Here is a 24,313-nt window from a genome sequence, read left to right on the forward strand (position 1 = left end):
CCCGCTTCCCCCCACCCTCTACTTCCCAGAAAACTCATGAATAATCTACTGCTTGTTTGGCATATATTTAAGAAATAACCATAAATGGGCAACCAGCAGCCCTCAGGGCTGCTCTGCCTATGGAGTAGCCATTGTTTATTCCTTTACTTTCTTAATAAACTTGCTTTCGCTTCACTGTATGGACTCTCCTGGAATTCTTTCTTGTGTGAGATCCAAGAGCCCTCTCTTGGGATCTGGATCAGGATGCATTTCTGGTGACAGTACTACAAAATTTTATGAAGAAAAAAGGAAGGCTCCTGGTTATCCTTCTCATTGGATTTCCTGCTAATACCCACTCCTTGGTCATGGGCTTCAATCATAGGGTCCCCATTTCTGACCCTCAGATGGAAGAATCAAGCATGTTCCTGCCTGAAGGTCTTCCTGCCTGCTGTTCCCACTGCTTGAAACACTCTTCCCCCAGGTCTCCATAAGGCAAGTCTCTTCATTCATTTGTGTCTCTACTTATATTTCAACCACTCAGATAAATCTTCTCTAACCACTTAATAAATCACACTCTCACATTAGCTGGTTTACTTTTCCTCACAGCACTTGCCATTAACTGATAGTAACATTTTACATCTCTAGTTATTTGTTTCTCTGCTTCCTCCATTAGAATGTAAGCTCCATGCAGGCAGAGGGCAGGGACTTATATCTGATTGGTCATGGCTATATCATTGCCACCTAGAGCAGTACCTGACCCATAGTCAGGATTCAATGAAATAGGTGGTTTGAGGTTGTAACTAGCGTTGTTTGCCAAACATTTCTGGTTTCTCTTCCTCCTCCTCCTGCTTTCTGGGCCCCTGTGAGGTAGCAATGCACTTCCTGATGCCACCGTGGTTGGAAGGAGCCATATAACTAGTTGTGGCTGATGAGTTGTGAGCAGAAGTGATGTCTGTCACTGCCAGTTCAAAGCACTTTGGGAGCCTGTGGGAGCCTCTTGGTTCTGTGTAGGCAGCACCCTTGGGTGAGTTCTTTTTCCCTCTGCCCTATGATCATCAGTGTCATAGTCGTCAACATCAGTAATGAGTAGGCTGACCCTGCTGGCCCACAATGGACACGGGTGAGAAAGAAGTCTTTGCTCTTTCAAGGCATTGAAATTTTGGACTTATTTGTTATTGCAGCATAACCTGGCTTATTCTGACGGAGAGTCTTCCAAATTCTGTAATTCTGTAGTTGTTGGTATTGCTTTAAAAGAACTTTCCCAGTACTAAAATTATACTAAGGGATAAATCATTCTGCCTCCTCTGTCTAGAGCCTGGCTAGGAAAGTGGTACATGTTCCTCTCAGTTTGGAGCATTTATGAAGAATTCCATCATGAACCCCTTATACAGAGGGTGGCTCTGAGATCTTTGGAAAAGGGAGAGCTGGAAGGTCTGTAATCTTGAGGCCCCTTTCCCAGATACCTCTGCAGTCAGAGCAGAATCCAGTTTGACCAGTTGGTGACTTTGCTGCCAGACAACTACTTAGAAACAGCTTTTTCTAAGTCTGCAGTGACAGCTCTTAGGAGCATTCAGCTGAGAGCATTCTCAAGCTTTGTTCTGGGAGCAGGAGGAAGACTGGAGGAGCTGGGGAGGATATATAGAGATGAAGAAGGAGAGATTAACAAGATATTCCTTTTGGGGACTGTCTTAGCTTCACCCTGAATTTGAGTTCTGAGTAGCTTTAGCTGTGAACAACAGACAGTCAAAATAACCGTAGCTGAAATAAGAGAATAAATTTATTTCCTCTTAATGTTGAAGTCCAGAGAGATTCTGTCTGAGGCTAATATGTGTCCCTGTTCCACCATGTCCTCAAGCTGGAGACTGCTTCTATCTTAGTGCTTTATCTATATGGGCTCTATTCCCAAAGCCACCTCATGAATCAGGAAGTCACTTGCATTCCAGCAATAATGTCCACATTCCAGCCAGCAAGAAAAAGGAAGGGATGAAGAAGGAAAAAGCACATGACAAATCTCTTTCACAAAAATTTCTGGACATTACCACCAAGAATTCTGTCTATAGCTCAGACATCTTGCAGCTATGGCCACCCCTAGCTGCAAAGGAGGCTGGGAGATGCAGTCTTTATTCTGGGTGGCTATAATCCCAGTTATAAATTGAGGTTTTTTATTACCATGGATGAAGGGGGAATGGCTATGGGAGGCAACTAGAAACACCACCACATCCAAAGAGAGTGAAGATGGGTTTTGCAGAAGCATCCTGAAGGTTTTATTGAGTTGAATCCCTTGGAAAACTGGTGGAAATATATACCTCCTCTGCACTGAAATGCTGATATTTTAATACAGAAAACTTGGCTTGGAATTTCAAATGATTCACAGACTCTATGAAGCCCAAGCGCAGGAGGGCATGGTTTTCTTTAGATTAAGATACCTTGATCTAGAAATAGGTTTTGAGGTGACAGAGACTGAAGGGAAAAAACAAATCCTCTCTCTCTCTCTTTCTCTCTCAGGATGTGTGTGTGTATGTATCTATTCCATTTGACAGTATGACTCTATTTGATGTGATTTGTGTTATTTTGGTTTTCAATTGAGAGTGTATTGTCAAAGGAACACAGTGTTATACCTTCAGAAAACATTTGACAAGTTTCCATGGCAAAGGGGGGAAAAAAAGACCAAAAGAAAAATTTCCATGAGTCATCTGGCTATAGGTTGGCCATAGCTATACAATGGTGGAGTGACAGCGTTCCAAGGGAGTGGTAAACCTGTTTTGTAAACCCACTATGGGTGGAAAGGCCTGAACAGTGCCCCAGTGTCTTTACACTGATGGGTTCATGCTAGAGCTACTTGCGTGGAAGATGTTGATGAAATATCAGGGTGGGGATCTACATAGGAAGATTGCCAAGTTCTCAGGAGGCTTTAGATCCTTCTGAGAGGAGGAGATCCTTATGGAGGGTGGCAGGTGGGAGTGCCTCTCTTGAGAATCTCGTGTTGTAGGTGATGAAAGGGAAAGAGATACTGTTCTATCTTCTGCCAAGGTGACCTGAAATCCTCCCAGAAATTATCATGAGCTTACATACGCAACTGAGCATCTACCCCACCCCCACCCCCACTTTTTTTTTGAGACGGAGTTTCGCTCTTGTTGCCAAGGTTGGAGTGTGCAATGGCATGATCTCGGCTCATGGCAACCTCCGCCTCCTGGGTTCAAGAGATTCTCCTGCCTCAGCCTCCCGAGTAGCTGGGATTACAGACATGTGCCAACACGCCCAGCTAATTTTGTATTTTTAGTAGAGACGGGGTTTTACCATTTTGGTCAGGCTGGTCTCGAACTCCCAGCCTGATGTGATCCACCCTCCTCGGCCTCCCAAAGTGCTGGGATTACAGGCGTGAGCCACTGCACCCGGCCCCCCCCTTTTTTTAAATGATCAGTAACAATGGAACGAACACTCAGTCAGACACTTTGCTAAGTCCTTTCCAGGCATCACCTCTACTAATCTTCACAGCAGTCTTATAAGATTGATCCTTTTACTATTTCCATTGGAAAGATAAGGAACCTGAGGCTCAGAGAGGTTAGGTCACTGACACACAGACACACAGTGAGGAAGTAGCAGAGTCAGGCTCCAGTCCAGGTCTGTCTGATTCACAAGTCCTTGCTTAAAGCCACAACCTTTTAAAAAATGTGCTATTTTCTCATCTAAGGGTATATATCCAGTGCTTTGAACAATGCTGGACAAACGATAGGTGCTCATGTCTACCCTACCATTCATGCTGCCTTCTCTCTCTCCCAGGGTGGGAAGAGAGTGTGCATGAGAGATCCTCAGAGTCCCTGTGTGGGACAATGTCACAGCCTTGCCACAGTCCTCCTAGTACCACTCTCTGTCCCTGATATAAGCTAAAAATTAACCAGCTCAAGAATGAATGGGTATTGAAAGGAAGCGGGGCTGGCACTCCAGGCAGATTCAATCACTTGACGGCTGGCCATGTGCTGCTGGGTGTACAGAGATGAATGAAGTGGACAAGACTCCTGTCCTCATGGAGATGGGCAGTAAACAAGTAAACAAGTAAGCAAACTGGTTATAGGTGGTAAGAAGCCTCATGGAAGGAATATGCTGGGGACGTGGGGGAGGCAGGTGGGTGTCATTGACTCTGGCCCTGTACACTCTGAATTGCCCCTGTTGGAGATGACTCCCTTCCCTCCTCTTTCTTATCTTTTCTTTTTTTCTGAGACATAGTCTTGCTCTGTCACCCAGGGTGAAGTGCAGTGTTGCGATCTCGGCTCACTGCAGTCTCTTCCTTCCAGGTTCAAGCAATTCTCCTGTCTCAGCCTCTGGAGTAGCTGTGATTACAGGTATGCACCACCACGCCCAGCTAATTTTTGTATTTTTAGTAGAGATGGGGTTTCACCATGTTGGTCAGGCTAATCTTGAACTCCTGACCTCAAGTGATCCGTCCACCTCTGCCTCCCAAAGAGATGGCATTACATGTGTGAGCCACTGTGCTTGGCCCTTTCCCTCCTCTTTTTTAACCCTTCCTTTGCTTGACCAACACCTTCCCATCTCCCAGGATCAACCTAGAGGTCAGTTTTTTTCTGTGATGCCTTTTTGACCCCACAAGGCTGTTTCACGTGCCTCTTTGGACTCACTTTTATCCTAGCATCCAGCAGTTACCACTTACTATCTGTGTGACCTGGGGAAAACTGTCTGTGCCTCAGTTTCTGCATCTGCAAAATAGGCGTCAAAAATTGTACTATCTACCTTATGAGGATGTTGTGGCAGTGAATATATAATTTATGTTCACATATGTGAAGCACTTAGAAGCATGCCTAGCACATAGCAGGCTCTGTATGTGCTGGGCGCTTTTTGTGTTGGCTTTATTGTCCCCATTATGACATCTAGTAACATGCCTAGGACACCAGACCTGGATGGCATTTCAGGTGCCATCTAATTCAGTGACTCTCAATCCTGGCTCCATATCAGAATGCTCTAGGGAGCCTTTTAGAAACACCAGTGTCACCCTCAGAGATTCTTATTATTTGGGGTGGAGTGGAACTCCAGCATGTGTGGTTTTGTTAAGTTCACAGGTGATTTTAATGTCTAACCAGGGTTGTGGACCACTGGTCTAGTGCATTCCCTTTTAACAGGTAGAGTAACTAGGTCCTAGAGAGGGGCTTGATTTACTTAGGGCCATGCAGCAAGTCTTGGTCCCTGGCTCTCAGGAGGATTTGTTTTCTGATGTTCCTCCTGCCCCTCTGCTTATGCCTTTGTTTTCACCCCATGGAAGGGCTGTGTGCATCCCCAGGGCTGCCTAGGTGGGAGTGTTGAATGCATGCCACCTCCGCTCCATCGTTGGGCAGCTGTTAATCTGGCCTGAGAGAGAGACATCTCCGGAGGGATGTCTCTCTCCTCTGCAGCCCAGACACCTGGGCTGGGAGAAGTGCCTGTTGAGAGCAATTGCTGGAGAAACAAACACATGGATTCCGGTAACCGGGGGCTGGAGCAGGAGATAGAAAGGTGAAGGCATCCTCCAGTCTCCTGGCAGCCATAATTTATGGGAAGAAGTTACCAGGGGCCCTTAAGGATGGCTAGCTCTGAGTTGATGGAGCTCCCACCCTCAGGGATAAAGAGGTGTAGCAGAAATGGCCCTGGAGCCCACAGACCTAAGTTCAAATACCTACTAGCTATGTGGTCTTCCCTCCATAAGCTTCAATTTTGTCCTGTGTCAAATGGGGCTAAATGATGTTGTTATGAGAATGAAATAAGTGTATGTACCCCAAAAAATTAAAAGTAAAAAAATTAGGCAACCCTCCCCAAAGGAGATAAGTTAATGCAAAGGGCGTGGCAGGTGATAACTGATCCATAAAAGTTTATTATTAGTAGTAATTACCATTATTTATTGATGGAGCCTCAGAGGAGGACACTGGTTGTTGCTTTATCCAAACCTATTTGGGAAGAAAGAAATCAGTGTGCTTGGGGGGACTTGGGGAGTGTGGTATATAGTCATGGATTTACTCAAAGGAGATTATCCCATCCAATGACTCCTAAGGGAAATTTCTGCTGGGCAGGATACAAGGGGAGTAGTGGCAATCACCTGTTTTCTTTGATCATTTTCCCCTAGTTGATAATCAACTCGGTTGTGGACTGGTGTGTGTGTGTGCGTAATTTTTTGGACCCACATACTGTTTGAAAAAAACAATGAGTTATGAATATTTTAAAATCAGGAGATTTTAAGATGGAAAATTCAGGCTGTCTTGAAAATGGGAAGATTTGGCAACTCTGAGCTGAGGTTTTGATCTGGTATTCATCTATTGAGTTCTCCAGTTCCCCGCAGTTCTAATGTTGTCTGCTTCCCTCACCTGCCTGTCCCGGGGGTGTTTTCAGCCCCTGCTCTGGAGGGAAAGAAACAATTTAATTCCACATTGAGGACATTTCCACAGGGCCTTACAGGGCTCCTGCAGATCCAAGTTGGCTATTTTAGGCTATCTACTCAATCTTCACCACCATAGCTCAGTCTCAGTTTAGGAAATAGTCATGTTGCTTATTAACAGTCACTGACTACTTTTGGTGCCTCATTATTTTTTAAAGCCGCCATCTCATTTAGTTCCCACAGCAGCCCAGGGAGGTGGCTGTTGCTATCCCATTTTACAGACGAGCAAACCAATCAAGCACCAACCAGGTATATAGTGCTTGCCCAATACAACCTAGCTGGTAATGGCAGGGTCTAGATTTGAATCTAAGTCTTTGGACTCCAAAATCTGTGTCCTTCCTCCCAACCATGAAGAAGATCCCAGAGAAAAAGAGTTCCACCAAAGAACTCTGGTTACTCATTACACATACTGGAGTGCTACAGAGCAAAGAAGTTGACAACCTGGGCTTTGGAGTTAGCCTGCCTGAATATTATCATCGATTCTGGATTCTGTGGTCCTTGGGCAAGTGACTTTGCTTTTCTTGTTTTCTTTTTATTTTTTTGAGATGGGTTGTCTCTCTGTGGCCCAGGCTGGAGTGCAGTGGTGTGAACTCAGCTCACTGCAACCTCCGCCTCCCGGGTTTAAGTGATTCTTGTATCTCAGCCTCCTGAGTAGCTGGGACTATAGGTGCCCACCACCATGCCCGGCTAATTTTTGTATTTTTAGTAGGGGTTTAGATGGGGTTTAGATGGGGTTTCACCACGTTGGCCAGGCTGGTCTCGAACTCCTGACCTCAGGTAATCTGCCCGCCTCAGCCTCCCAAAGTGCTGGGATCACAGGCATGAGCCACTGTGCCTGGCTGACTTTGCTTTTCTAAGCCTCAGTTTCCTTATTTGTAAGAAGTTCCTAATACCTACTTTATAGGGTTGGTTGTTGCTGAAGACTAAGATAAGACACATAAAATGCTTCCAAAAAGGTCACCTAAGATGCTATAGATGCTAAGATGCTATATGCCCCATAGATGCTACTAACACACACAGACACAAACACACACGCATATATATATCTATATATATCTATATCTATATCATATATATATTTGGTATATATGCTGTACATACAACCAAAAACCCAAAATACTTACACATTTGTTTGGAAGATTAAAGATATGAGCTGAGCAGTGTGAACATGTATGACATGCAGCAGGTGCTACTTAAGTCTTCTCTAGCTCCTTGTCTCCCTCCCCACATTTTACTTCTGAGTACCCCATATAAACAGAGGACACTGAGCCATACATGAGAACACCATACCATGGGACTTTTAATTAGAACAGAGACATGTTTCGTACAGGCTGAAAAACCAGAAACCCCGGGAAGGTTATGCTTAGCTTTGGAGACCAGAAATCAAGCAAGCCATGGCTGCTGTGTCACTGGGCAGAGGACAGGGTCCCAGGATGCTAGAGGACACAGCAGCTTCTTTCCCTCTGATGTGGATGCTCCAGGCAGAGGCTGTCTGCTCAGGCTGAGCTGGGGTCATGGTGGGTCCTCGGGTTGGGAATTTTCCAGAGGAGATTCGCAGGCTCCAATGTAGAGAAATGGCCTTGGGGTGCACCACGTCCCCTAGGCTAATGTGGTGGATTATGCTAGGTCCTTGGCCAATCATTGCTTGAAGAAATAGCTAAGAATTGGGAGAAAAAATATACAGTGCGGAGGGAAGTTCTTACAGCATAGGACCCCCGAGAAAAAGCTACCAAGGGAACATTGGACATTGAGTCAAGCCAATCTGAGCTCAAGGGAGCTTGGGCATGTCAACTCCCCCCGTCCTGGGCCTCAGTTTTCTCCTCTGAAAAGTGGCAATATGACCTATGTCACTGGATTGTTTGAATGATTGTACAAAAATATAGCCTGACAATGAACAGTGGTTAAATCCAGAGCAGGGCAAGGTAAGCCCATCTTGGTCTCTCCCGTGATGACTTTGGACCACGGGGCTTGGAGAGAACTTCAGACTAAATACAGAGGGCTTTAACCCAGGATACAAGAGTTATCAAGGTGACAGCAACTTGAGGTCTCCCATATATGACTGTGGGACTCAGCGACTGTCACCTCACTCTGCAAATGAAGTCCAGGCCCTACTTTTTTGTTTCCTTCCTTGGTTGACACCCTTTAATCTACAGTCAGCAGAAGACACAAGGGACAATATATCCAACAGTATGGAGTCCACAGCATCAGGGCTTGGGCCCCCATTTCCTACATCTTGCAGATAATATATAGGACAAACCCCATTTTACAGATGACAAGACTGAGGCTAGAGAGACCCATCCTATTTCATTCAGACTGACACAAAGGCCAAAGAAACACATAGGAATACCATTGTAGTCTTTTTCACTTGGCTCGTTAGAAGATGAGGCATAGCTTTTCTTGGCCAGAAAGAGAAAGGGTTTGCAATTTTTCTTTCTTCATTTTTTTGTCAAGGAATTGTGACTTTTTAATAGACGTTGGTTCTTGTGTAAGCATTTTATTCAATTAATTTCCATCTAAATGAGGTTTTCTCAGAGATAACCAGTGTTTTAGTTCCATTTGAGCCTAATTTGTGTGACCAAAGCCTCCATTTCTGCCAACTTCAATTTGCTTGGTGATTCTAGCACTCATTACCTGGGCAGTAACGCCCCTGCTGCAGACAGCAGCACCCAGAGCTGGGAGATGGACCAATTCTCAATAGCAATTCAGGGAAAGAGGTGGTGCTTCTCTTTTCCCAATATTACTCAATAAATAGGAAATAAATTATTAAATAAACCATGTTCTGATGGGGGTCCCCCATCATGGTATTTACAATGCAAAACAACACCCATCAAAAGAACTAAACACACACACACACACACACACACACACACACAAACTTTAACTCCACAAACAACAACCACAGATGGAGGAGAGATGACATTTGCGTCAGTATCATTGGCTCATTGGTGCAGAAGTGAGAACAAGGTTTCAATAAAACATTGCTCAATGACATTGAATCTAGCAAAAGTTTCTCAGCTGGACTCAGCTGGCTGGTGTGGGAGGAGGCATGTTTGGAGGAATCCTGTTTTTTGACTTGTTTTACTAAGTCGAAAGACGAAATTTTCTGTTCAGCTAAAGGGGAAAGCGGGGCAAGACATATGTGCATGAGACCATTTTGAACATTGTGAAAAAGAAGAGGGGAAAAGAAAACAGCAGAAGAGAAGATGAAAGTTGGACTGGAGAAGGAAGACAATGTGCTTTCTTTGCCTTTGAGAGCACCCTGAATTTTGGTCTCTCCAAGAAAACCCTTTTGCAAAAGAGGATGACTGAGCAAATGAAGTGATGGAGCTCTCTGAGACTGAGACCTTTGTTCTAACATCTTAATTTTATTCTGCTTCTGAAAGATCAACTGTCCTTCAAAGAAGGGAAGGAAAGCAGATAGGAATATGGTCAAACCTCAATGAACCAGAATGTTACTAAGTGGGGGCTTTGAGTTAATTAGCATTGCCTAATTAACTGAAGGGAGATCAAATCTTGCTTTTCGTTTTTACTCTCATAATGGAGAACCTCCTAAAAATGTTTGAGGCTCTTTTCCTTTTCCCTCTGGGTCTTAGTGAAGCTCCCTCTGTCTTGGGGACACTCTCAGGCCTCAGGCCAACATTTTGAATTTTTATCCCCCAAACCCCTCCTTTTCACAGAGGTGGGAACTTTGCCCTGGGGAAAGGGAACAATGTATCCAGTTTCTGTCATCCAGCGCACTTCCATAGCGGGAAGGTCAAAGGCTTGGGATGCATGGTCCTTGACTTCAAGCCACATCCCCCTCCCATTTTGGATGTTGGTTTTTGAGATAAATCCTCACCACGAGTAGCATCCTGGTGATCTGTCATATTCCTTGGAAGCAGAAGGTAATGAGGGTGAAATGGGCGAAGGAACAGCAATACCAGGAATGGGAGGTTCTGGTTAATCAAGGTTACCAGTGCCTCAACAAGCACACTGTTTTTGGATAGAAAAAAAGGAAATGTAAAAGAAAGTAGAGAAATACACTGAGAGACACACACACACACACACACACAGAGAGAGAGAGAGAGATTTTCCAGAAGCAGGCATTTAAGCAGCCTTCTTGTAAACTTCCCCCAGGAAAGGGGCAGTCCCTTGCTTTGGGTTAGGGCTGGGTAGTCACATTGCCAGGGAAACAACCAGGGATGTTGCAAAAGTCTCACCAAACCCAAAGTTGGACCAGACAAGCTGGCAATTGTAAGGCAGTGGACAGTGACTTTGGAAAGGGCAAGAGCTGTCTCCGGCCAGCAGACAGAAGACACTGCCAGTTGGTCAGATAAGCAGAACTGATGACCTTTGGATCCTGGGCCCTTCCAGGATGGGTTTGGAAATGACCTTCTTGGCAGGGTCCTGTGGAACATCTGGCTGCTCCTTCCACCATTTTTTTTTTTTCTACTTTTAGAAATAGCTTTGTGCTTTCCCCTGATGGAACAGCAGATATCATAGATAAAGGCTTTTGCTTTTGGGTTGGTGGTTCTCAAGCAAGATGGCTGACGCCTCTTTCCAAGGTAGCCTTCAGATCTCAGGGGAAGGCAGAGAAATTAGGTACTGTGGAGTGGAAGCATGTGTAACATACATGAAACCAACTAGGTGTGCTCAGAGAAGCTGGGGAGTGATCTTGCTATGTGCCTTGGAGTGAGGGTGAGATCAAGGTGCATCTTCCGTCAGTCAGCTCTATTTCTGCCTCCAGTCTCATGGTGTGAGCACCTTGTCAACCCCAAGTGCCATTCCAGTAATAAACCAGATGTCATTTTTATCCACCATGGCCCTCAAAATACAAGACAACTACTTGAGTAAGTACTCAACTGAAGCCTCATCAGTCTGCTAGGAGATAGCACATCTGTCTCCAATCTGGTGCCTCCCTAAGGGACGTTCACAAGGGATTTCGACTTTGTGCAGCCTTGGCCCCATTTGCCAACTTTCGACTCCAACCCCTACCTAAGTTGCAATTCCACTGTGTCAATTCATCACCCTAGCTCATAAGCCTCTGGGCTGTTTGCATCTTTTTGATACCCCTGTGAGGTACCTGGGGGACAGGAGGCTGGGGCACATGCCTAACCCTCCTGGACACTGGGTTAAGTGATGAATTTTGGGACTGATGTGCCTCCTTCTGGGCCAACTCCACGGTGTTCCAGGCTTAGAGCCTTCAGGGAGAAAGCCAATAGCCCACTCACCTTTGGCCTCTCAAATCCCATCAATAAAAACAGCAGAAAAGGGAGATGCACAAAAATAATTTAGGAGATCCCCCCAACACACACACACACACACACACACACACACACACACACACACACACACCTCTGTATAAATAAATAAATAATTCAATACTGCTAATGGCAAGAGAGACAGTCATCACATAAATAAATAAATAAACAGATAAATAAATAAATAAAAAAGGTTTGCTAGGAGCCCCAGGCAAAATGGTCCCCTAGAGTTGTCTCGATGAAGGCAGTCCGAACACGAGGCTCTGATGCCTCTCACAGCTGTCCTGCTAAGATTTTTGGTGGCTCTGGGAAACCTTTGTCTCCATGGAGGGAGACTGAAGTCCAGTCTGGGTTCCTGGGCAGGGATGAGGGTTATTTACAGTGGCTGTACATGCCCTCCCTGGGGCACCTGCCCCTGTCTCAGGCACCTGCCATCTGGCCTTCTGTGGTGACAGCACTGGCATCCATTAGTCTTTGTGGGCGGGGCTTAGGTCTCGGCCAGAGGCCTGGTATAGGGAGGCCGGGTCGTCCACCGCTGCCTGGGGCCCTCGCTCCTCTCTTCTGATGGAGGAAGGGCTGTCGTGGTGGTGGCTGCCTGGCAGTCTCAAGCCCCATGGATTAATAGGATGGGAAAGATTGGGTAGAGGAGATGTCACTGCTTCCAAGAAAAAGGACTATTTTCCAAATGTTTTCCCTGGGGTGGGAGGGATAAAGAATGTTTGGCCCCTGCTTCCCCATAACCCAAAATATCCAAAAGCTGGGACTGGTCCTCTCTCCCTCACTCCCTCCATGCCCTGTCCCGCTGCTGTTGCCACCACAAACTTGAAACTCACCCACAAGCCTCCGGAAAGCCAGTCAGCTGGTGAGGGGGATGCCCAAGAGTTTATTTTAAGGATCTTATTCCTCACCTCCCTGTTCTTAGCGCCTTCTGTGGATGAAGCAGCTGGTGGTATTTGTGTATCGGAGATCAGCTTACCCTCTCTGCCCAGTCCCAGCCACGGGGGACTTGGGGTGAAGGCAGAAATAAAGGTGGGTCTTTCCCAAGCTGACAAGAAACCTTAGAAGCCAGCAGGAGCCCAAGACATGGCACATCCAAGCCTCTCTCCCCGGCACCCTGGATTCGGGTCTTTTCCCCCAAACCTGAGCCGCTGTGCCCCATCCTGGCAAAATTCCTGAGAGGCAAGGGGAGTGGCTTAAGCTGAAGGGTGGGTGGGTAGGTGCCAGGCTGCACTGGGTGGCATCCAGGGTGTGGCAGCCTGGGCAGAGGGGAGGGGGCTGGCAGGCGCCAACCCGAGGGTAAGGCCAGACTGGCTGGCGCTGGGGCCTGGCAACCGGCCATGGCACTGGGGAATGTTCAGCAGATGGTCCCGTGGAATTAAGTTGGTGCCAGCTAGTGGGGCTGAGGCATATTTGGGAAGTGGGGCTGGAGACCAACCTGTCCTGACTCTTCCACTATCTCCTTTCTTGTGAGGTTGCAGGGCCCCTGTGAACAGCCAAGAGGTGTTTTGTGTCAGCCATGCAGTGGCCTCTCCACAGCTGGGATCTGCTGGGCTCTGTCCCCTTACCATGCTGAGATATTGGGAGCAGCAGACTGACCCCTTCCTTTTTGCTATCTATCATCTTAACCATCTCCTATCTCCTGACACCTCCCACCAAGTCAAATGTCCATGTGTGGTGTTCAAGGATATCCCTTCTTCTAGGACCCAAGTGTCTTCCAGCCTTTGTTCTGGCCTGTTTGAGGAAGTTAAAGGCCTGACCCCCTTATCTTGAACCTGAACTGCCATTGATCTCCTCCTTCACCTCTCCCCGACATGGGGGTCCATCCACGTGCAGCCATGAGGTTGGAGGAGGGGAGCATCCGGGGAGGTGAAGAGAATTACCACGGGCCTCCTGTGAGCAGTGGAGGAGAAGAACTGTCTCTACATTTTCCTGGCCAGAGCTCAATTTTTGAGTCACAGACCCATTGCTTCTTACAAAACCTTGAGGTTTTCTTTCCTTTTTTCTTTTTTTGTGCCACAAGATGATGGTTCTCTCCATATGCCCAGGCCTGAGCTGGGCCCCAGGGTGGTGCTGGTAGAGGCTCCTAGCAGGTTGATCTAGAGAGTGAAACCCCCGCGTACCCTCTTCTCCTCTTCCCCTAGGCAAGCAGGAAGGACAAAGTATAGGAGCCCTCACTATCTGTCACCAAGGAGAAGGCGGTGAGGGCAGGTGGTTGGGGGAGGCTGGCAGCGTGAAGGGGCCCCCAAGGGCAGCTGGCTCAGGGGCACTTAGCGCCTCGTGCTGGAGTAGCTGTCTGCTGAGCTGTAGCTCCGGCTCCGGCTCCTGCTCCGGCTCCGGCTCCTGCTCCTGTTCCGGCTCCGACTGCGGGAGCCCAGGCTAGGGCTGCGGGAGCTAGAGCTGCTGGTCGTGCGGGTCCGGCTCCGGGTCCGGGTCCGGATCCGGGTCCGGCTCCGGCTCCGACTCCGGCTCCGGGAGTAGCTGCGGCTGGCTGAGCGGCTACTGCTGCTGCTGTACCAGGAGGAGGTGCTGCTGAGGCTGCCGGACGAAGAGGGGCTGGGCCGATAGTAGGGGATGGGGCGTTTCCGGGCACTGCAGAGACCAGCGAGAGGAGGGATGAGGGCCGGTCCCTCCCTGCCTCCCCGCAGCGAGCCCCAGTCTTGCCCCAAGGGAAACCAGTATCCTCCCTTTTCCCAGTCCCTTAGGAAAAAATACTCCCTTTCCACTTCTCTTGCAGTCCTGAGAACACATTAAAGTCTCAGCTTAGTGCTAGTATGTCTTGAAAAATGATTATCTCACTTTTTTCTTCCCACCACGAAGCAAGCCTGGAGCTCAGAGCTTCCAGCTTGCAACAGAATCTACATCTAAACTTTAATCATAGTTTTGTTTAACTATTTTTACTTTTACTAGAACCATCTATTTATGGCAAAAGAGGCTAATTTTCCATTTACTGTACTGTATCAAGTTTCCTTTAGAAATAAATGTATGAACCTTTGAAAAGGGTCATATCTATTTAAAGAAAATTAAGACTAGTATAGTTGATAAACAGGCAAGGCATACGTGGTCAGGATACTGGTGAATGAAGATTGGGAAACACTGAGTTGGTTAATCAAGATGAATTATTTGAGATTGACTAAAGAAACTAGACAGCCATTTGGAAATACCACTCTCTATCTTAGCTTTCCTCTAAGTTGACCCTAAAGATAATAATAATACCAACAACTTGTATTTTGTGCTTATTATCCTGGCCACTTACTAGCTGTGTGATGTTGGATCAAGGGAGTGGGTTTAGAAATTATGCTAGGAATTATATTGTATTGTATTATATTATATTAATTACATTTTTTCAGACAAGGTTTCGCTCTGTCACCCAGGTTGGAATGCAGTGGTGCGATTGCAGCTCACTGCAACCTCCACCCCGCCAGCTCAAATGATCCTCCCACCTCAGCTCCCAAGTAGGTGGGACCACAGGTGCACACCACCATGCCTGACTAGTGTTTTGTATTTTTGGTAGAGACAGGGTCTTGCCATATTGCCTAGGCGGGTCTCAAACTCCTGAGATCCAGCAATCTGCCTGCCTTGGCCTCCCAAGGGTTTAGGAATTCTTTACAAGCTGAGGCAGGGTGCCCTGTGGGATATTTGAGAAGGGGACTCCATCATCCCAGTCTTGCTATCTGGGACACACATTCTTTTTCCTCCTCCCAGTCATCTCCAGGGAGGATCCCTGATTCCTCAGTCCACTCTCTGGACTCAGTGGCAGATGCTTGGAAGGCCAGCGGGAAGAGCCCAACCCAATCTTAGGGTAGCATTCAACCATTCTCCCAGCTTTCAAGGCCTGAGAAATTTGCTTGCACTCACTCTGCTAGAGCTTTTCTCTTCTGAGGCCTTGCCTGTTCCAGGAAAGGTATCCACCTATTCTGACCAATCAACAACGGCATATTGTGTGCTCTGCATTTAAGTTTATAAAGCTCATTCATATCTTTTTGCCCCTATTCATTTCATCCTCATACTTCTGGGAGTTATTTCCTCCAATATCTCATGGATGAGAAAACTGAGGCTCAGGAAGGTAAGAGCCTTTACTACGTCACCTGCAAAGTGGCACATCCAGGATTCCACTCCAGATCCAGCGCTCTCCGACTTATCCACCGTGGCTCCTCTAGGTCCCTTTGGCACCTAAGCAATCCTATTTGCCCTCTCCACACTTGGTTCAAGGTATAATTACTTATAGGTTTATTTAAGCCTGACAGCTGAGTGTACAGGTCTGAGGGTAGAGGTCTGTCTCTGCTGCTCCGGATCCACTCCCAGGCCAACGTCCCGCCACATTGCTTTGGCCTCCATTCCCTAACCTGATGCCACTCTCTCCCCCAGCTCCGCCTCCCCGGCCCCAGCTCCACCCTCAGGCTTTGGCCACACCCCCCAGGCCGCACCCGATTCTTAAGGCTGGCCCCGCCTCCTTCTTGCAGGTCCTGCTGGTTGAGCTGGGAGACTCAGTCCCACAGCTTTGAACAGACATGTAATTTCAATGATGTTGGGGTTGGGGGGACCTTAAGGTCGCACAATCCTGAATCCCAGACCCAAGAAGGCCGAGGGAGAGCCCGAGGCTCGAACGAATAAGAATGGGAGTAGGAACGAGGGTGAAGATGGGTCCCACTTTCCCCCTGGCCTCACCTAGTTATCCTCCGGGCCTCCAGGTGGCTCGGAGAGTCTCTCCGGCGCTTCCTCATGGGCGAGTAGGACCGACGTCTCCGACGCGCTCGCTCGCGCTCCCGCTGCTGCGAGTCCTTCTCACTGTATTTGGGATCCCGCTCCCTGAAGGGGTGCGGGAGGTTACTGGGGAGCTGGGGCTGGGCTGGATTTTCTGCGTGAGCGCGTGGGAGAGGGACACTCCCTTTCTTTCCCACCCGACTGGGTCAGGGGATGGGGTATGCACGTTGCTGCAACGGAGACCGGAGGGAGGATGACGGGGCTGCGGGAAGAGTCTGCGAGGGTTGCTAGTACCGTAGGGGTGGGGGCTGGGCGTGTGCAGGGGTGTCAGCATTTGCAGGTGGGCATCACAGCGGTGCAGGTGCTGCAGGGGTGAGGACGTGAATGTTACGCAGGCGCTGGTGCATGGGTAAGAACTGGGGGCTCTGCGTATAGGGATGGTCGGTAGAGGCTGAGAGCTGGGGATGTGAATTCTCGGGTATGTCTGTGGGAGTGTTTGGCCTGGAGACATTAGGAAACAAGGGTATATTTGGTGCCTCGCTGCCACTCCTGATTGGACAAAGGGAACTGTAAGAATGCTGAGTCAGGGTCAGACCTAAGAGGAGGAAGGCCCGAGAACGGGAGGCGGGGCCAGAGAGGAGGATCAGAGCAAAGGGGGTGGGGCCTTGGACGGGCCTAATTTGAGGGGCGGGGCCGGTACCTGCTGGGGCTGTAGCGGGAGTAGCTGGGGCTGCGGCGGGACCGAGAGCTTCTGCTGGGCGGGCTCCTCTTGCCAGACTTGGAGGAATAGCTGGGAGAACGGGAGTAGGACCTGGGGGAGAGGTAACAGCCTCTGAGGAGCCTGCTGAATGTCCGCCTGGGTTGTCCAAGACGGCTTGCGCTTTATTCGGTGGGTCCCTGGGCAGTGACCTTTTTCTTTCTGGAAGCCAGGCAGAGGAACTGGGCCCCAATCGAAGAATGAAAGTCCCTCCCCACTGGGTGGTTAATAATAATACCAACAACTTCTATTTTGTGCCTACTCTCCTGGCCACTTACTAGCTTTCTTAGGGTTAGGTACTATTATCAATTTCTTTTTTGCAGAGGAAAGCTGGACTCCCTGAATTTATGGGCTGATTCGTTTGGATAGAATCTTCCAATTTCTGAGATTTCACGTCTCATTCTGCTACATTATTATTCTACATGAGGCAATCAAGCAGTTACCAATAGCTATTGAAACTGGGTAGCAGAATGCAAAAATGGCCACAATTTTTCTTCTCCCAGTGTCCACATCCCCTGCAATGTGACTTTGCAGTTCCTTTCACTGAGAGGAATACTCTTGAATCTGTACTGGTCTTGTGACTTGCTATGGCTAATAGAATAGCAGAAGGGATGCTAATCACTTCAAAGCCTTGCACAATACTGCGCTCTCTCTTGGAATTCTGCCAACACCATGTGAACAAACCAAGACAGGCCTGCTGGAGGAGGAGAGACCACATGGAGCAGAGATGAGTCAGCTGGGGTCTTTCAAACCCTCCAGCCCCCAGCCAACCCGCCAGCCAACCCAATCAAAGGCATGTAAGTGAGCCCAGTGAGATCAGAAAAACCATCCAGCTGAGCCCAGCCCAATTGCTGATCCACAGGATCAGGAACTAAGTAAGCACTTGTTTTAAAGATGCTAAGTTTGGGGATAATTTTTTATGCAGAAGTTAATTGATACACATTAGCTCATTCTCATGCCAATAGCAGCAATAATAACTGATAATCATTATGTTCTGTGTACTGTTCTAAGTGTCTTATAGTCCTCAGAACAATCCTTTCTGGTAAGAATTGCTATTTTTTCATATTGCAGATGGGAAAACTGAGGTTCAGAGAAGTTAACTGACTTTCCCAAGGCCACCAGCTGGAAATGGGCAAACTGAGTATTCAAACCTAAGTTCATCTGACTTCTCTCCCCCATTGGTCAAAGGACCTCTGCAATTAACTAGTTTCCTAAGGAGAAAGGTGCTGCAGAGCAAAGGTCAAAACCACACTCACCTTTTTTCAGAAGAGGTGGATCGGCTTTGGGTGTACCTGGGGGAAGCCCTGGGATTTGGGGATTGGGACGAGTGACTGGAGGATTGGGTGCTGGCATAGGAGGAGCTGCGGGAGCACCCTTTCATGGGTGAACCCCGGGCTGTGGATGGGACCAAACTGGACTTCTTCACCTCGGCACATTCCAGACATGGTGACTGAAATCCCCTGCAGGAGGGAAAATGTCCATGAGCACCGACTGCCCACTACTCTGGGAGCATCTTGCGTGCATACCTCCCTACCTTGGCTTAGGCTGTGGTGCTCTCATAGAACCCTCCTTGCCCCTTTTCCCATCCTATTCTCTCTGGAAAGACTTCCCAGGCCACATATGTTAGAGGAGTAGAGATAGAAGATGCCTTAAAAGTAGACAATTCAGGTTAACATTTCCTCAAGTGTGAAACACATACCACTGGGGCCACAAGTGGAGTATTTTAGGATGTCATCAGGCATGGGCATGATGGTAAGTAACATCAAATTACATGGTGAGAAATTTATTCCCTGTCTAATCTTTTTCTGTCCTTCTGATTACATTAATGAGAAAGCCCCCATTGGGTGCTGGTCAGTTTGTAACACCTCTCTAACACTTTGTAATCTCTGTAAGAGAGAGAAGTACACCTCAGACTCAGCCTTGGGTAGGCAACTGCAACTAGTAGGATTAAATCCATTGTTTTAATCATATGTATTTTTATAGGTACTTTTTATTTAGGCTATGTGATTCTTTTATTTGATTTGTTTGTTTGTTTCGAGACAGAGTCTTGCTCTATCACCCAGGCTGTAGTGCGATGGCGTGATCTCGGCTGACTGCAGCTTCCACCTTCTGGGGTCAAGCAATTCTCCTGCCTCAGCCTCCCGAGTAGCTGAGATTACAGGCACGTGCCACCATGCCCAGCCAATTTTTGTATTTTTAGTAGAGATGGGGTTTCACCATGTTGGCCAGACTGGTCTCAAACTCCTGACCTCACATGATCCACCCGCCTTGGCCTCCCAAAGTGCTGGGATTACAGATGTGAGCCCCCGTGCCTGGTCAAGGACATTTGATTCTAATTTTCTATTTCAGATAGTAATGTAATTTTCCTTTTACTTATATATTAAAAAATGAGTTTATTAAAGTAAACAGGAATATCAGTAGTACGTGGATATGGTAAAAATCAAGATGACTTGTTGTTGGTTTGGTTTTGGGAGATTTTGATGTAACCCATTTTGCAGATGGAGGACTTGAGACCTCCCAAAAGACAGAGGCTTCAGGATTATCAGAAGGTTAGGGTGCTGTCTTCTGTACTCCCACCCTGCCTAGGGCCAGGCTGACCTCCATTAGGCGCTCAGTGAAGGCATATTTATTTGGATTGGGCCAAGAATCAAGTTCAAATCACATTAATATGGTTTTCAAGGCTCACGATGACCTGGCCCCTGCTCACCCCTTCGACCTCAGGTCTTGACTCTTTCCTCTCCTGACTCCAGCTGTCTTAGACTACTTGTTCCTCCTGAAATATCCCTATTCTCTTCCTTGTCTCCCGGCCTCAGAACATTCTGACTGTCTGCAAACCCTCTCCCATTCCCTCTTCATCTGGCAACTCCTACTTACGATTCTGGCTTTAACCTGACCTCACCCTTTCTGGAAAACCTTGCTTGACACCCCCTGTCCCCTGTCTAGGTTGGGTGACCTCCAATGTGTTACCACAGACCTTAGTTCCTATGTTTCCCCCATCCCTATAGACTTATTTAGTCTTATATCTTATACTTGTAGGCTGTCCTTCTGTCCCAGATATTGAACTCCTTGGGGACAACTCCCTGGGGACCTTTTCAATGTTCAGAGAATTTCACAAGTATCATTTCATTCCCAACAACCTTCTGAAGCCGACGCTATTATTTATTTATTTAATTTTTGAGACAGTCTCACTCTGTCACCATGCTGGAGTACAGTGACATGATCTCGGCTGACTGCAACCTCCACCTCCCGGGTTCAAGCAATTCTCCTGCCTCAGTCTCCCGAGTGGCTGGGACTACAGGTGCGCACCACCACACTCAGCTAGTTTTTGTATTTTTAGTAGAAATGGGGTTTCACTTTGTTGGCCAGGATGGCCTTGATCTCTTGACCTCGTGATCCGCCTGCCTCAGCCTCCCAAAGTGCTGGGATTACAGGTGTGAGCCACTGCACCCAGCAACCAATGCTGTTATTACCCCCAGATTTACAGAGAAGTATCAGAAGGGTTTGTTATTTGCTCAACACCACCCAGAGCCCCAAACCCTGATCTGTGCAGCTCCAGAGCCCACACCCCTCCCACCTCACCAGCTCCCTACCTTCAGTGTCTATGGTTCCTTTGATTTAGAGCTGATGTCTCTTCCACTCAGTCCATATTTATTGAGCCCTCTCTGCTCATAAGTGGCATGACATAAATAGCTGTGGACTCAACCATCATTTATATTTCAAAGTGAAAGGCTGGGTCTAAATTATTTAATTTGGTTATCCATGGAGATCAAATTAAACAGGTAACTGCTAGATGTCTCTCAGGCTTTAGTTCCTCTTTGGGGGATATGTTTGTATTTGAATATTGGTGCTGCCACTTATTAACTGAGTTTCTCAACCACTCTGAGTCTCAGTTTCCCCATCAGGTAAAAAAAAGGGTTACAAATAGTACTATCCCATAAAGGTTTTGAGGAGCTCAGGAAGATTATTTCTGGAAAGCATTTGGCAGTGTACTTAGCATGTTATTTGGGCTCAATGAATATGAACTGCCATTATTATTGTCGTGGTTACTGCTATTTCAACTTTTCCTGCATAATAGCACTGCAGTATATCAGTAAACATGTATCCTCCTCCTCCCTTCTGGGAACTTCACTGCCTGTTCTTGGAGACACTGATATTCGCTCTGGCCCAGCTCAGGTTCTCAGCCAAGCATGGGTGTGAGCTGAGGCCAGGGATGACCTGGGGCAGGCAAACGGGAAGACTGTTCTGCATGTGAATGTCAAGCTGTTTGTCCAGGACTGAAGTGGGGTAGTGTTAGGGACAAAGAGTACTCTGTCTTTGAAGAAGCTGTTAGCTGCTTCAGTGCTAAGGCTTTTTAGTCATCTTTTGAAAATCTTGGCTACATGGAACAAAGGCAAACTCCCACCCTCAGAAGTAGAAAAACCTCACCGTTAGCATGACAGAGGGCATCAGCAAAGCTTTTCCACCCATCCTGCACCTGTGCATCTGCCCCATTAATTATAAGCTCCTGAGAAAAAGGAGACTGTTCCATTTTATATCCCCAGCACCAGGCTGAGTGTCTGGTAGAGAAGACTTGCCTGATAAACAAGTTGAGGAATAAATAACAGAATGAATGGTACAGACTAAGTGATGAGTAAATTTTAGTAGCTATTATGATGACAGTACCCTCAGTGATTAGCATTTTGTTGTGATTTCTTGAGTGAGAGAGTAAGCGGGTGACGAAGTAGAATTACAACTGGCTCATATGCAACTGTATGGAAGAGTTTTCTGCAGGAAAACTGTATCTAGTGAGTGTGTTAAGATGGGTAAAAAAAATGGAGACATCTCAATGTTCTCTGATATGTTGATAAATTATACTATGGTATATCTGTATCTATAATTAATAAACTTTATTTTTTAGAGCAGTTTTAGTTTCATAGCACAATTGAATGGAAAGCACAGGGAGCTCCCATATACTTCTTGCTGCTACACATGCACAGCCTTATTCCCCACTATCTGCATCCTCCACCAACGTGCTCCATTTGCTACAATCAATGAACCTCCGCTGACACATCATTATCACCCAGAATCTATAGTTTACATCAGAGTACCCTGCTGGTGTTATACATTATATGGATTTGGACAAATGTATAATGAGAGTTATCCACCATTGTAGTATCACACAGAGTAGTTCCACTGCCCTAAAAATCCTCTGTGCTCTGCCTATTCATCCCTCCCTCCCCTCACCCTCTGGCAACCACTTATCTTTTTACTTTCTCCATAGGTTTGCCTTTTCCAGAATGTCATACAGTTGGAGCCATGCAGTGTGTCACCTTTGCACATTGGCTTCTTTCACTTAGTAATATGCATTTATGTTTCCTCCATGTCTTTTCATAGCGTGGTACCTCATATCTTCCGAGCACTGAATAGCATTCCATTGTCTGGACACATCACAATTTATGTATTCACTCACCTACTGAAGGATATCCTGGTTGCTTCCAAGTTTTAGCAATTATGAATAAAGCTGTTGTAACATCCAAGTGCAGGTTTTTATGTGGAGATAAGTTTTCAATTCATTTGGGTAAATACTGTGATAAGTTCTTAAATGACAGTGACTTACAATGAATTTAATGTTAGACTTTCTTTCTTTCTTTTTTCTTTTGAGATGGAGTTTCCCTCTTGTTGCCCAGGCTGGAGTGCAATGGTACAATCTCGGCTCACTGCCACCTCCGCCTCCAGGGTTCAAGCAATTCTCCTGCCTCTATCTTCCGAGTAGCTGGGATTACAGGCATGCGCCATCACACCCGGCTAATTTTGTATTTTTAATAGAGACGGGGTTTCTCCATGTTGGTCACGCTGGTCTCAAACTCCCAACCTCAGGTGATCTGTCTGCCTCGGCCTCCCAAAGTGCTGGGATTACAGGCGTGAGCCACCACGCCCTGCCAATGTTAGACTTTCTTCTAAGATTATTAGTAAAATTGTCATCTGCTTTTCTGCCTGCTTAGCCTCCATCTCTTCTGATACCAATAACCTGGCTTTTCCTGTGGAGGAATGTGGGAAGGTTCTATTCATTAGCCCTAGGGATGGCATGTGACACATTCTGGCCAAGAGCATGTCATCCCCTGGGACAGTGATGGGCAGATGACCTAAGCTGGGCCAAACAGAACCAATGAGCATCTGCCCTGGTGTTTTGCTGAAATCTTTGAGAAAGAAGCATTGTTCTCCTGTTGGCTGGCTAAACCGATAGAATGTTAGCTGCTTGGCATATTTGACAATGTTTTGGGAGGATCTGCTTGAGAATAAGGCCAGTAGAATGAGGAAGCAGAATAAGAGATGTAATGAGAAAGAGATTTCCAGCAACATATTTTTGAGCCCCTGAATCCAGCTGTACCTGAAGCTAGTGCCACTAGCGTTTTAAAACAATTAAGCCAGTCTGAGTTGAGTTTTCTCTCTGTTACAAATAAAAGAATCTTGGGGGTGGAGTAGGGGAGGCTGGGATGAGAGCATGAGAAGGTGGAGCTAAGGTGGGAGACTCTCTATCCCCCACCCCGTGCGGTGCACTGACCTTGACTCTCTGCCCCTGCTGGTTGGGGAGAGATTCTCCATCATGGCCCCCTTGTTCTGGGGTGAGGAGGTGGTGAAGGAGTTCCCTGAATCAGAGGTGTTGCCACTGTTGAGCTCCTGGATCTTGCTCAAGCCCCCGCTGGGGCTCCCCTTCTCCTGGCCCCGAGACCTGGCTGAGCTGGTTTGCGTGGAGGGTGGCGAGGACGTGTCATTGCCTGAGTCGTACTCCTGGGAACGTCCTCGCGAGGTGGTGAGCGGGCTGGCTGTTTTGGTAAAGAGGTCAGCAGCAGACCCCGACCCAGTGATCTGAAAGCAAAAAGACCCGTTGGACACTGCTGAGCGCTGGGCCCATGGGCTGTGTCTAAATAACCAAGAAATGTTTACCATCATGATGCACTGTAACGAAAGGAAAGAGAGAGAGAGGAAAAGAAAGAAGAGACGCCAAAAAACAAAAGCACAAATTCCTGAAAGAATACCACAGAAAGGAGATTTTTTTTTTTTTACCCCCTGCTAGGATAACTGGAAGATTTAGGTATCATGCAGAGAAAAAGCATGCGATTCAGGTTAAACAAAAGAAAAAGGAAATTATACAAAATTTAATTTCTAATGAATGAAACAAAAGAGTCAACTCAATAGAAAGGGGGTGTAAACACCCTTAACTCAACCTAAAACAATAATAAA

The 24,313-nt window shown here is 47.0% G+C and overlaps 1 protein-coding gene across 1 annotated transcript in view; it reads right to left on the reverse strand.

Moving 5' to 3' along the window:
• Positions 1–7,670: 7,670 nt before the first annotated feature.
• Positions 7,671–24,313, reverse strand: part of SRRM4 (serine/arginine repetitive matrix 4) — a 178,830-nt gene continuing 162,187 nt past the window's right edge. Inside the window, exons 9-13 of the mRNA XM_017879080.1 lie at positions 23,634–23,938; positions 18,349–18,552; positions 17,036–17,146; positions 16,300–16,440; positions 7,671–14,223 (exon numbers count right to left, since the gene is read on the reverse strand). Coding sequence (XP_017734569.1) covers positions 13,902–14,223; positions 16,300–16,440; positions 17,036–17,146; positions 18,349–18,552; positions 23,634–23,938 — 1,083 coding nt within the window. The 3' untranslated portion in view covers positions 7,671–13,901. The remainder of the gene's footprint in view (positions 14,224–16,299; positions 16,441–17,035; positions 17,147–18,348; positions 18,553–23,633; positions 23,939–24,313) is intronic.

This window comes from Rhinopithecus bieti, unplaced genomic scaffold (assembly GCF_001698545.2).
Source record: "Rhinopithecus bieti isolate Rb0 unplaced genomic scaffold, ASM169854v2 scaffold_11938, whole genome shotgun sequence".
Classification (NCBI taxonomy): Eukaryota; Metazoa; Chordata; class Mammalia; order Primates; family Cercopithecidae; genus Rhinopithecus; species Rhinopithecus bieti.